The sequence below is a fragment of the Stomoxys calcitrans genome, chromosome 3 (assembly GCF_963082655.1).
Source record: "Stomoxys calcitrans chromosome 3, idStoCalc2.1, whole genome shotgun sequence".
NCBI classification, from domain to species: Eukaryota; Metazoa; Arthropoda; class Insecta; order Diptera; family Muscidae; genus Stomoxys; species Stomoxys calcitrans.
This window is the reverse complement of record NC_081554.1, coordinates 89,442,460-89,454,528: the sequence shown is the minus strand read 5'-3', so window position 1 is coordinate 89,454,528 and position 12,069 is coordinate 89,442,460. Positions and strand designations below refer to the sequence as shown.

Below are 12,069 nucleotides of genomic sequence, written 5' to 3'. Positions count from 1 at the left end.
AGGTAATTTCCGACTATCCAGGCTATCAATAGAAATACCAATAACAAGGCTAGAGAACCTGTAGGACAGCAGATAGGGTCAACCCCTGATTATTTCCACAATAAATTCCAAAAGTAGTAAAATTGCATAAGAATCGTATTCGTAATGTTGGCAATTACAATACTATTGCAAGGAACAGGAGTAATGGATTTGGTGGAGGGGCCATACTGATAGTCTGAAAAGAAATATGAAATTGGTATCAGTATATATACCCCCTACGACACCACGCACAACGTTTTCGGCGATCCTGAATTCTATCGATGCTATGACGAGGAACTTGGCAAATCCGACCTTGGTGTCGGAAGATTTTAATGTGAAGGCTATTAAGTGGGGAAATGCATGAACGGATAGGGATAGGATTTTATACCTCCTCTAATTTCTTCTGCTACAAAGATGGTAAACCGACATTCAAGACTGCGGAGGTTGGCTCTGCAATATATGCGGACCTTTTGCACGACAATGCTATAGCCTTTCAGGAGAAAGTACTTCGCGAGAAGATGACCAATAGCAATCACTTGCTAAAAAAAAGTAGAAGGATGAACTTTGCGAAAGTGAAGCGCGATATGAAAGATATGGACATTGACACATCAGTGGAAAAATTTAAAAGAAATGTTCTGTGTATATTTGTTAATATTTGCTTGATTTATTGGGGGTAGATTTTTGTTTTTATTTTAATGACAGTACCTCTTAATTTTACCATGAATCCGGATTAAGTGATCAATATAAACGTACTTTAACGTGGTGATTGAAACTCAATTATCATTAATTATCAGTATTATAAGTTTTTATAATATTTTATTAGTGTTTATTTTGTAGAATCAGGCTCTGTGTATCGTAGAATTGTTGAATGATGCCGTAGAAAGATAAGCAGAATCTGTACAGCTCAGAGTTTTCGTGGAATTCAAGGTATACTACAAATTTGAGCTGATATGACAAGACATACTTACAAACAGGTTGTACATTTGCTGCTTTATATATATGTTCGTTGGAGAACTTTTTGTTGGATTCTCGTTGTTGTTGTTGTTGTTGTAGCAGTGTATTGTACACCGAGGCGGCAGCCCTTGCCGATGAAAAATTCCATCGGGTCAATCCGGTACGTACAACCGGCTGTCATGGGATTGACTTGGATTGGATTGGTTGGATTCTCGTAGTACATATAGACGCATTTGCCGAGAATCTTTCGCTCAAAGATCTCTATTTCATTGGCTACCACAGGGGAAACGGAGAACAATGTACGAAAGCGGTATACCAAAGCATACCTGATGGCTACCTTGTATACCAATAGTTTTGTGCTCTGTGGCAAGTATTTGTTGTTCAGCAGTCGTGAGAAAAATGCTGAAATTCGTTTTACTTTTTGTAGTGTAGCTCTTGCTTGCTCTTCATTCATATCTTTCGATAAAAGACAATATCCAATTAATAGTAATTAGCACTATACAGTACAGCGATAAGTACATTCCTCAAATATTGACGTAAGCCTATAGTGGACCTATTACACTCTTCCAAAGTTTTGCTGTGTTTTATTTTAGTTTTATCCAGTGCAAGTCTAATGTTCTGGATAGAATATCAGTGCAAAGTTGCACTGTTAAGTTATCGATATAGGTAATAACAGATAATAAACGATTAATTGTGATTTGCACTATGTAGTACTAGAATAAAACACAGCGTTTGTGCACCAAGCTCCATTATTTTTCATTTTCCTTTATTTTCTAATTCCTCTTTATTATTTTTTATGTGTGAATGTCACATGAATGTTTTGCACATTATCGAAACTGTTTTATGACACATTGAGTCGATGACATAAGATGGTATGGATAACGGCATTTGTATCCCCTTATACTACGCTTTTTTCAACCTTGCTTTGTTATTGTGATTGATTCGCACGTTTGCAACTGTGTATTTCATTGACGGTAAAGAAAAAAGATTCCATCAATTTCTTTCCTCCGTAAATTAATTTTTATTTAACTTTTTTAGATTTCTTGTCCACGAATAAACAATAGAAAACATGGCCGGTGCTGCAACTAAAGGTTCATCACTAGTGAACAGTAAGTAAAAGACAAAAGCAAATTAAATCATTTTCAGTCTTTGTCTAGTCTAACCTTACATTCCATTATGTAATTTTTATTTTAACTTGTTAATTAAAATAATTTCGTTGCTATAATATATTGTTTGCCTTATTTTCAGGATTACTCGTCCAGGCTCGTCCTCAATTGGACACCTTTTTGAGATACGCCAAAGTTGAGTTGACTCCCCCAACACCTGGAGACATTCCCGCTATCCGCCAAGGCTTAGGCCGCTTAATTACTGGTGCCCGCACTGGCGCCTACAAGAATTTAACTGTTCGCGAGGCTTGGCTCAACACCTTGGTCACCATGGAGGTATGCTTCTGGTTCTACATTGGTGAATGTATTGGCAAACGTCACATTGTTGGTTATGATGTTTAAGAAGCAAACGTCGGAATATTCTCGTTTTCTATGTTTAGATTACTAAAAAAATATACTTCTTGCGGTCTATGCGATGGTCCTGAACAGAGTTTGGCGCATTTTGTGTGAAATTTCATTTTCGAGCAGTGATTAAACATAATTCCATAATAAAAAATGAAATTCAACCAATAATGAGAGCTTTTTACTGTTTTGATAAAAAAAAACTGAAGTCTGCAAAATGTTGATTTGTATAGGATAGATGGATGCATCCATATTAAAATATCAGCCTATGACGCTACGTGGGGCCTATGCAAAATTTTCTATGTATAGGCTAGTTTGGAAGTTACCAGGTACAGAAGAAATCTTGAGGCTGTTTAAATGCCATTTTATGATGTGATATAACAGCAAAAACAACTGCTAGTATTTATAAGAATTTATATATATCAACTCGGTAATTTATAATAAGACTATCATTAAACATGGAATAGAGCATAAAATTAGTTTCTCCTACACCAAAATCCTGGTATAGAACATTATTCTGACAATTGATTCGATCGTCAAAAGTATTTTTGGATATAGAATACGAACCTGGCTTATAATATAACTCATTTAAATACAAGTCAGGGTAATTAGGGGCGTTTGGAACAGGGCTGTTGAGTCGACCAGGGTCGAGATTTGGTGTGACCTACCTTCTCTTCCTTGCTTCAATTTCAAGTCGGGCTGTTTCAAAAAAAAAATTAATATTAGACAACTAGATACAATTCATACCAATTCAGTTTCGATACCAAAGAGGTTTATTTCCCTAGTTTGGCCTTCTTGATTTATTTTTGTCCTACATTTATTTTGTTTACATTCAATAAATTGTCGGTTATTTATTTTTTTGATAGTATCAAACTTGACATTTTTTAATCTATCAATGTAAAGCCCATGTGGGCGATGTTTGATTAAAAAAAACAAAGGAAATTTGCAATGGCTTAGCATTGTATCCCGACACCGCGGTCGATAAACCAATAGTGGAACCAGGAGTGACGTATTACCTATGAGGTTGTTAATACAGCATTCAAAGAAACGAATATTCGTAAAGCAGACGAGGGGAATATAAAGACGTGTAATGAGAACATCGAGGCCCTCAGGAACCGGAAGAATGTCCGAAACTATGCAAATGGAAAAAATTTCTCACAATGTATGCATGTACATTATATTGGGTTGCCCATCCCATGCAGCCGGTTGTACGCACCGGATTGACCCGATTGAGTTCTTAATCGGCAAGGGCTGCCGTCTCAGTGTTTAACACACTGCTACAACAACAACAACATTGGGTTGCCCAAAAAGTAATTGCGGATTTTTAAAAAAAAAGTAAATGCATTTTTAATAAGACTTAGAATGAACTTTAATCAAATATACTTTTTTACACTTTTTTTCTAAAGCAAGCTAAAAGTAACAGCTAATAACTGACAGAAGAAAGAATGCAATTACAGAGTCACAAGTTGTGAAAAAATTTGTCAACGCCGACTATATGAAAAATCCGCAATTACTTTTTGGGCAACCCAATACATACCTCTGAAAACTTGTTGGAAAAATCGAACTCAAAGGTTGACCATCATGGGCTATTATATTAAAACAGGAATATATCAGTGCATTATGACAATATTAAATGTATAGTCCAAATGTGGCCGAAATAAAACTAACCCGGCTTAACAATAATTAGGCAGCAATAGCCGATGGTTTGCCAGATGAGCTATTTTAGTCCTAATTGCTTAACCATGATTGGAACCCAGACATACATACACGCCGAATAAGAAGGAAGAATAATAGAATGTGTTAAATAAATAAGAAAAAACTTCTTGCCTCGGTTAGGTTAGGTTGAAAAGAGGGTGCGGGTATTAGTCCCCCATGCCACTATTGACCAGTAATCGGCTTGCTGTGCGCAAAATACTAAAAAGTAGCCTCTCAAAAGAAAATCTAAGTCAGGAATTCTGTGCTACTTACATAATCCCTAATTGTTTTCATACCTCGCCCCTAAGTTGGTTCATGTCTTGTATTGTGTCGACTCGAAATGCTTCGGTTTAACCAAGTTTATTGACGGCAATCTTCTGGCCTTCATTGCCATTACACTTTCATTCCCGACCAAAAAAAAAACAGACAACTAACACTTTTTTATAGACTTTGTGACACTTGTGGCAGCTTTTGACTGTCCCATACATTTAAAGCTATTTAAAACAGAAGTGTGGTTTTCTAAAACAAGTAGGGCTTTGCATGTTGATCTTAACTGACATGAAATTTTACCGACGGTAATGCGGATATCGAGCATCATAGGCACTCAGCTCTTGATTGTGTCATCCGGCCTCACCTTGAGACTCTATATTCTATACCGCTGATTGTCCGAGACTACCACTCCTTATAAAGTATTCCACTATCCACAGCCTATAGACGGGCCCGGTAGTCCTAAGCTGAGCTTCTAATAATCGGACAGATCGGAGCTCAAAGTTTCAGCTTGTGTGGTGCATATAGTTATCCCGTGCCAGGTCCGATCATTAGTACTAATTTTGAAAAAAATGAAAATCTGCTGATGTGAGCCTAACAGTTACAAAACAAAAAAAAGAAATAAACAGTGTCAACGTTTAAGGCGCTAATTAAACTCAAGCCAAAGCTGAAGAAAAGCCCTAAGCAAACCTTGGAAGATAAGGCCAAGAAAACACTGAATGTTGAAGACTAAAAAGTCGAAATAGTCAGCGGTAACGCTGACTCCCTCACGATCGGGTCAATGCTCCCCAGAGGGAGTTTTGCCACGAATCGTTACCCCTACATGCATTATTGCCCCACCGGAATTATGGCGCTATACGAACCCCACCGAGTTGCAGTGTTCTAGATCTGGATATTTGGCAGAACATAGCAAGCAATATTGGAACATAGACACAACACTCTGTTACAACAAAAACTGGTGTCCTAAAATACTTGGCCTCACATTTTGCGATAAGGTCAAAAGTAGAAGCAAGGTCTGTATCGGATTGACACGATGGTGTTCATCGTCGGTAAGGGTTGCCGCCTCAGTGTATAACGCACTGCTACAGCAACAACAGACACTTGGGGTGCTGGCAAAGAAACCTTGTTGACCGCGTACAATGCAATTGGTGGTAATGCAACGCCAGTGTGGTCTCGTCAGCTCTGGGGCACTTAGTGGAATAATATTCAGATTTGTCAGAATGCCGACCTTCGAACTTCGACGGACTGTCTGCCCAGTTCTCATGTGGACCACCTTCATCAGGAGACAAAGATTCTACCCGTGCTAAGACATAACAACATGCTGTATAATCAATACCTTTTGGGCTGTTATTGCATAGACCATCAAAATCTTCATCTTGTGGATAGGTATCCAACGCCAAGAAGCCTTAAGGTAGATCTACATGATCTAGAGCGTGAGGTTCAGCATTACAAGAGAGAACCTTTAGATCAAGCGGCATATCATGCGGTTCTAGACAACATTTATACAGACACGGTAGCAGATGCGGAAAGTATTGTAGCTACTGGGTGAATCTCGTCCTTGGAGAACGACCACCTCCAATTGCACCTGAAGAAATTGACCTCCCCCGGCAAACCAGAGTAGTTCTGGCTCAATTACAATACATATGCAGCCGCCTCAATTCCTACAGAGCATTGATGTAGACGTGCAAGATGTATATTCCGATTGTGACCAGGACCACACGTCACCTGTTTAACTGCCAAGCCAGACCTACTCGACTCAGACCTTGATTCCTCTGGACGCACCCCATTTTAGTCGCAGAGTTCCTGGATCTGGACACTCAACAGAATCAAGCAGATGAAAGATAGAACAAAACAAACTGCTACAACACCAAAAACTGGAGTTTGAATTTTTTTGGAGTTGTAAATTTTTGATATATAAAGAAATATATATGAATTCGGGTAATAAATGGATTTCTTATGGCCTCAGTGCTTTATAATTTATAGTCCAATCTGAAACACACTCCACAGAAATGAGTGGGGGTCCACCAGAAGTCACTGTGCCAAATTTCATCTAAATAGGATGAAAAATGACCAATTTATTGCCTCAAGACTTTAAGTCTAGAGATCGGTCTATATATAACTAAAATCGGATTTTAGAGATCAGAAGATCAGGTTTATATACAAAGAATATGATATCATCAAAAAAATTTTTATACCCAAGATATCTGCAAAATTATATATACCCAGCTTTTGGGTATAAATGGGTAAATATCTGGGTATTTACCCAATTTACCGGATAAATACCTTTTGGGTATTTACCCATCGCCCATCTCTATAAATGAGCAAGCTGGTTCCGTTTCAAAGGATCGACCACTGTTGGAACAGAGAGGCCATTGGTTATTTAAAGGCGCCAATAACCCGATTTGTCATATCAAGCATCATAGGCATTCTGTATTTGTGCTAGAGCCGATGCCGCCCGACCTGTCACTGAGACTCTGCGTTCGATACCGATGGTTATCCGCGACTGCAGTTACTCCGTATGGAGCATTCCACTATCCGCTACCTATGGACGTGCCTGGTAGCTCGCAGCTAAGCTTCTCGTGACGGCAATGAACACCACACCGATAGGACCTTAATGTTCCAGACTGTGTGGTGCTCACAGCTCTCCCGTGCCGGGAGCTAAATTGATGATTGATTGGTATTATGAAGTCCTGTGTTGAATGAAGGGCAAACGGCGGACGAAGTCGAATAAACAAATTGGATGTGAATAATAAGGTCCTATGCTAATCACGCATTCCTTTCTCCTCTTATTCCATTTAACGATTGATTTAAGTCTGTTATAATCTCCCATCACTATCGTTCGGACCTTCGACTCGCGAGGGCCGGGGAATGGCTTAGAAAAACAGCTCGAAAACAATTGATATAAAAAATGTATTTAAATAGACTGTGATAACAATTGTTAAACTGAGTATGATTAATAATTTTGTAACCAATTAAAAATATATAATTCTAAGTTATTTCTGATATTTCTTAAGGAGTTGCAAAACTTCTATTTTGAAATCAAGTTTTCGTGCTTTACCGATCTTGTAAACTATCGGTAGGAGAGACTCGAAGAATGCACGTTCGGCGGCATCATGAATGCCATATACGACCTGCTGTGGTATGCGGTTATTTGAAGTAGCTTTATGAATTGTAGACTGCTCAGCACTGTTATCAACGCATTCGTGAATAGCGCTTACATTTTCGATTGATTCGCAATAGTCCATAGGATTTATTGCAGAGACGTCTAGTTGTCGCCCTTTAGCATTATTTACATTAGAAGTATTCTGTTCAAGAATTTGCTTAGAGTTTGTCGCTGTACTGCTTCTCCTGATGGAACCTTCACTTTCATCTTCCGAACTGGAGGGAGTACTCGATTTTGAGAATGTTTCAGATACATGACCCACAGATGTTCTTCCTTCCTTTTCTTGTAATTTTGTGCATGTGCTAGTTCTCGTGGATTTCCTTTGATGCATGCTACTATTCAATGTATTTAGTTTTTGTCCTTTTTCCGTATCGGCAGAGGTTCTGTTCTTTAAGACTTCTTCTGCTTCTTGGCCGTTAGATGGAGGAGAATTTGTGTTCTTGGGGGTTTTCTTTAAATTACTTGCAGGAGAAGTGTCAGGGAATAAACCCCTAAGCCTTGATCGATCTGCATGCGGAGATGTATGGTTTTTTGAAATTTCTTTCGATATTTTTGTTGATAACTTTGTACCCTCTTTGGGAGAACTGCTAACCAACAAGCTCCGTTGCTTTAATCGATCTGACCGCGGAGGAGTGTTGCTATTTTGGATTTCTGTCGATATTTTCGATATCTTTCTGCCTTCTTTCGGAGAACTGGTAGCCAATAAATTCGTTTGTTTCAATCGATCTGAGCGCGGAGGAGCATTGCTGGCAGAGATTTCCTTTGATATCCTAGATCTCTTCGTAGCTTCTGCAGAAAAACTTTCGTTTAAAATTTCCTCTTTGATTGTAATTTCGGGTTGTTTCCTTTTTCGTGGGGTTTCCTCATCGTCCTCTTCAGGACTTGACACGCTTTTGTCAGTTTTACAATTATAGTACATTTCAGCAAGTTGAGGGTCCGACTTTATATAGAATTCCATTTCTTTCTCAAACATGTAAGGTTTACTCTTTGTTTTACCCTCCTTTACCAAACGAAGCCGTCCTCGAAGAGCCGTTTTCATTTTAGACCAATTGTATCGGAACATATTATCAACTTGGGGAATAAACATGTAATGTGACTTTAATTCGTTTAGTGAATTTGCATGTATGTACTTACCTACTGCACTTAGTTCTTTCGCGTCTAGTTTTTCCAATTTCGGGACTAACTGGAAAGCTATTTCCGTCCATGCTGCGTCCTTTTTTCTATTTATGTTTGGTAGGTTTCCAAACATTTGTGGATCGTAAAGCAACTAAATATCGGAATGTTAAAAACTTTATCAAAAATATGCAACATTCGGCGTCTTACCGGTCGTTCTGCCACAGCTTTTAAAAAATCGACCAATTCAAACTCCATTCTTCCTAAAGTAGTTTTAAAGGTAATTTTTCTTTCCTTGACCATTTTTAGGGAGGTTGCGACAGTATTTGTTTAAATATTAAATTTTTTAATCCTTACAAAAAAGCAAACTAGAATTAACAAACAGAAAGACGCTCAAACACACTACAACAAAAATGACATCTGCATCTGTCAATAATAGCGTCTAGTTGCATCCAAATGGGGCGTTTACAAGTAATAAATAAGTATGTTTCAAGGTGCCATCACATTAAAACACGGATCGTCCAAATAAGCAATAGAAAAATTATCGAAAAATGGGTATGGAACCCAAGGCTGAGTATTCTGTTCAGCTTTTCAAGCGGAATGCTGTCAAACTCCATATAAAAAAATGACGGCGGAACGTTGGCTGAAAATATGCGGAAAAGTGGTACTCTGCTTATAGTAAGGAAAATGGCAAAAAACTATTATAGTGGCAACACTTAAAACTATTGCCGGCATAATTTTTGCTTATTTTATTAGATTCAATGGTTCGTTTTTCTTTTTTTGTTTGAGAAAAAATATATAAAATAGAGAAAACAATAAGTACGGATAAATAAACGTGTTTTGGTATGGAAATAACAACATTTGCTAGCTGTCAAATTCCGCTCGCGGAATAATTAACAATTTCAGCTACTATTTCGAAAGCAGAATAGAATACCAACCCTAATATTGGGTTGCCCAAAAAGTAATTGCGGATTTTTTAAAAGAAAGCAAATGCATTTTTAATAAAGCTTAGGATGAACTTTAATCAAATATACTTTTTTTACAGCTGATAACTGACTTTTTTCTGTCAGTTATCAGCTGTTACTTTTAGCTTGCATTAGAAAAAAAGTGTAAGAAAAGTATATTTGATTAAAGTTAATTCTAAGTTTTATTAAAAATGCATTTACTTTCTTTTAAAAAATCCGCAATTACTTTTTGGGCAACCCAATACAATAGAATGTTAAGTCAGTCGCCGAAAACAGAAAGGCTTCATGAACATTGCCCTTTAAATCGAGTTTGTATATTGCCACTGTGCATCGCCGTCGATTTTATATAAAGGGGCTCCGAATGCATCTGCACATATGGTGGGTGGTCAAATGAGTGATTTCATCGTTTGTCTCTTTAGCCAGGCAATAAACAACAAAGCAAATTTGTTTGGAAGGTCTATTTAAATTTCTAATCATAGTACATAAATATTATGGAGTTTCCTCCTTGCCCTGCTTCGTTAAAGCAAATACAGCATTTCCTGAAGATTGCTCAGGAACACGATGTGAGGGACATCGTTGTGGCGTATTGGTCCAGGCTATAGTAAGTAAAACATTTTTCCAATTATTTAATATGAAGATTTGTTTTATTTTGTCTTAGTGCCCTGCAAGTTGGCCTTAAATTGACCACACAACAACCAGAGGAAACCAGGCTATTGTTGGGTAAGTTAATGGTGAAAAATTAAATTAGATATCTTATACGCAATTTTTTTCCATCATGAGTCATAATTTCGGCATGTGTACATATAAACAAACATATGTCCCATTAATTAAACAAAACCTTATTTTACCCAGCTATAATGGACTGGCTAGAGAGTATGAAGAAGGAACATGCGGATAATGAAGCTATTACCAATGAAGTAGCGGCTCAGGCTCATATGGAAAACTATGCTTTGAAATTGTTTTTATATGCAGATAAACAGGATCGTGATGGAAATTTCGGCAAGTATGAATTGCGAAATATTTTTTTTTTGTTTATGGGTAAAAAATTTTGCCTGAATCTGCTTTAATTCACAGGAACGTGGTCAAAGCTTTTTATTCCAGCGGAGTGATATATGATGTTCTTCAAACATATGGGGAACTGAGTGAGGAGGCCCTTCATAATCGCAAGTACGCCAAATGGAAGGCGGCTTACATTCATAATTGCCTAAAGAACGGTGAAACACCCATATCAGGTCCAATGGGAGAAGAGGAAGGCGGCGAGGAGGGCAATGAAAACAATGATACCCCAACTCTTTCACCACAAGAACCTTCAAACGAAGCCCCTGGAGGGAACGATTCAAATGAAGCTGCCGGAGGTGATGATTCAAATGAGAACCCTGAAAATACTGATAATAATATACCGGATGCGGAGGCGATACTAAATAATCCCGATATATTACCAAGTCCTCCAGTGGAGGAAGAAAAGCCTGGTGGCTTCGAACCATTTGTTCCACCAACAACTCCGCATCCTGTATACACACCTCCTGTTGTTAAAGTACAACTTACCTCTGATCAAATGATGAAAGCTCAAAAGTATTGCAAATACGCCGGTAGCGCATTAGATTACGATGATGTAAATACAGCGATAGAAAATTTGAACAAAGCCTTAAAATTACTAACCACGGGACAAGACAATTGAATTATAATATGGAAATATGGAGTGTCTCATCCCAATATGTATTATGCCTTGTTATATTTAAATTCTATTCAGCTAACTATACACTTAGATTTGGCATAACAGCTAAGCTTGTGGAGTCGCACTGACGCAATAAATTCACTACACTTTCAATGGAATTCCCAATGCGCAAGTATTTATTGGTAAAATTAGGTAAGTTCCTATGTATTCAATTAATAGGTTAGGTTAGATTGGAAGGCACATGACTAACAAGATCAGTTGTTATCCGTTTAACTTAAAGGCATTAGGTCCATTGTGTTCGCCCAAGAAGAAGGAAGAAGAGAAAAAGAAGATGGGAAAAACTCCAATAAAGGTAAACCCCAGAAAGGTTCAAAACCGAAGAAACCCGGAATCAATGCACAAAACAAAAAAGTAGGTAGCCAGGAAAAACTCACCGGTGATGGTCCATCCGGACATTTCAGGACTATAAAGAACTCCAGAATGACAAGAGGAAACATGCATGCTATTGCCAGTCTCGACCTAACGTGGCCCGAGGCATGAGCTTTCAGCGCCGCCTGCCTGTCCGTTTATATTGTGACGGTCCGATCGTGGTGCTCCGCATCAACAGCTTTTCAAGACCTGTGAAAACCTCCGCCTTGAAGAAGCTAAGCCCGTCGTGAAACCAATATGAATCCCTGATTCCAAAGAACTCCACGAAGACTCCTTCCCCGG

The 12,069-nt window shown here is 38.2% G+C and overlaps 3 protein-coding genes across 3 annotated transcripts; 2 read left to right on the top strand and 1 right to left on the bottom strand.

Annotated features, from left to right (window-relative positions):
• Positions 1 to 1,849: 1,849 nt before the first annotated feature.
• LOC106085933 (ATP synthase subunit g, mitochondrial) lies at positions 1,850 to 2,651 on the top strand. The gene is made up of 3 exons (XM_013250419.2): positions 1,850 to 1,946; positions 2,011 to 2,081; positions 2,221 to 2,651. Exons 2-3 carry the CDS (start codon positions 2,042 to 2,044, stop codon positions 2,478 to 2,480), a joined length of 300 nt encoding a protein of 99 aa, XP_013105873.1. The 5' UTR covers positions 1,850 to 1,946; positions 2,011 to 2,041; the 3' UTR covers positions 2,481 to 2,651.
• Positions 2,652 to 7,333: 4,682 nt separating this feature from the next.
• On the bottom strand, positions 7,334 to 9,145 carry LOC106085935 (uncharacterized). The gene is made up of 3 exons (XM_013250421.2): positions 8,929 to 9,145; positions 8,740 to 8,872; positions 7,334 to 8,676 (listed from the first exon to the last, which is right to left on the bottom strand). The coding sequence occupies exons 1-3, from the start codon at positions 9,019 to 9,021 to the stop codon at positions 7,436 to 7,438; spliced, it is 1,467 nt and encodes a 488-aa protein (XP_013105875.2). The 5' UTR covers positions 9,022 to 9,145; the 3' UTR covers positions 7,334 to 7,435.
• Positions 9,146 to 10,048: 903 nt separating this feature from the next.
• Positions 10,049 to 11,516, top strand: LOC106085932 (vacuolar protein sorting-associated protein VTA1 homolog). The gene is made up of 4 exons (XM_013250418.2): positions 10,049 to 10,284; positions 10,342 to 10,403; positions 10,536 to 10,686; positions 10,758 to 11,516. Exons 1-4 carry the CDS (start codon positions 10,175 to 10,177, stop codon positions 11,359 to 11,361), a joined length of 927 nt encoding a protein of 308 aa, XP_013105872.1. The 5' UTR covers positions 10,049 to 10,174; the 3' UTR covers positions 11,362 to 11,516.
• The last annotated feature ends 553 nt before the right edge of the window (positions 11,517 to 12,069 follow it).

Excerpts from the sequence above, each read along its gene's own strand:
- LOC106085933 (XM_013250419.2), top strand. The coding sequence starts at position 2,042 with ATGGCCGGTGCTGCAACTAAAGGTTCATCACTAGTGAACA. Across the intron at positions 2,082-2,220 it reads AGGTTCATCACTAGTGAACA|GATTACTCGTCCAGGCTCGT; the intron begins GTAAGTAAAAGA and ends CCTTATTTTCAG.
- LOC106085935 (XM_013250421.2), bottom strand. The coding sequence starts at position 9,021 with ATGGTCAAGGAAAGAAAAATTACCTTTAAAACTACTTTAGGAAGAATG. Across the intron at positions 8,873-8,928 it reads AAGCTGTGGCAGAACGACCG|TTGCTTTACGATCCACAAAT; the intron begins GTAAGACGCCGA and ends TCCGATATTTAG. Across the intron at positions 8,677-8,739 it reads GAAAGAACTAAGTGCAGTAG|TTGATAATATGTTCCGATAC; the intron begins GTAAGTACATAC and ends TTATTCCCCAAG.
- LOC106085932 (XM_013250418.2), top strand. The coding sequence starts at position 10,175 with ATGGAGTTTCCTCCTTGCCCTGCTTCGTTAAAGCAAATACAGCATTTC. Across the intron at positions 10,404-10,535 it reads GGAAACCAGGCTATTGTTGG|CTATAATGGACTGGCTAGAG; the intron begins GTAAGTTAATGG and ends TATTTTACCCAG. Across the intron at positions 10,687-10,757 it reads CGTGATGGAAATTTCGGCAA|GAACGTGGTCAAAGCTTTTT; the intron begins GTATGAATTGCG and ends TTTAATTCACAG.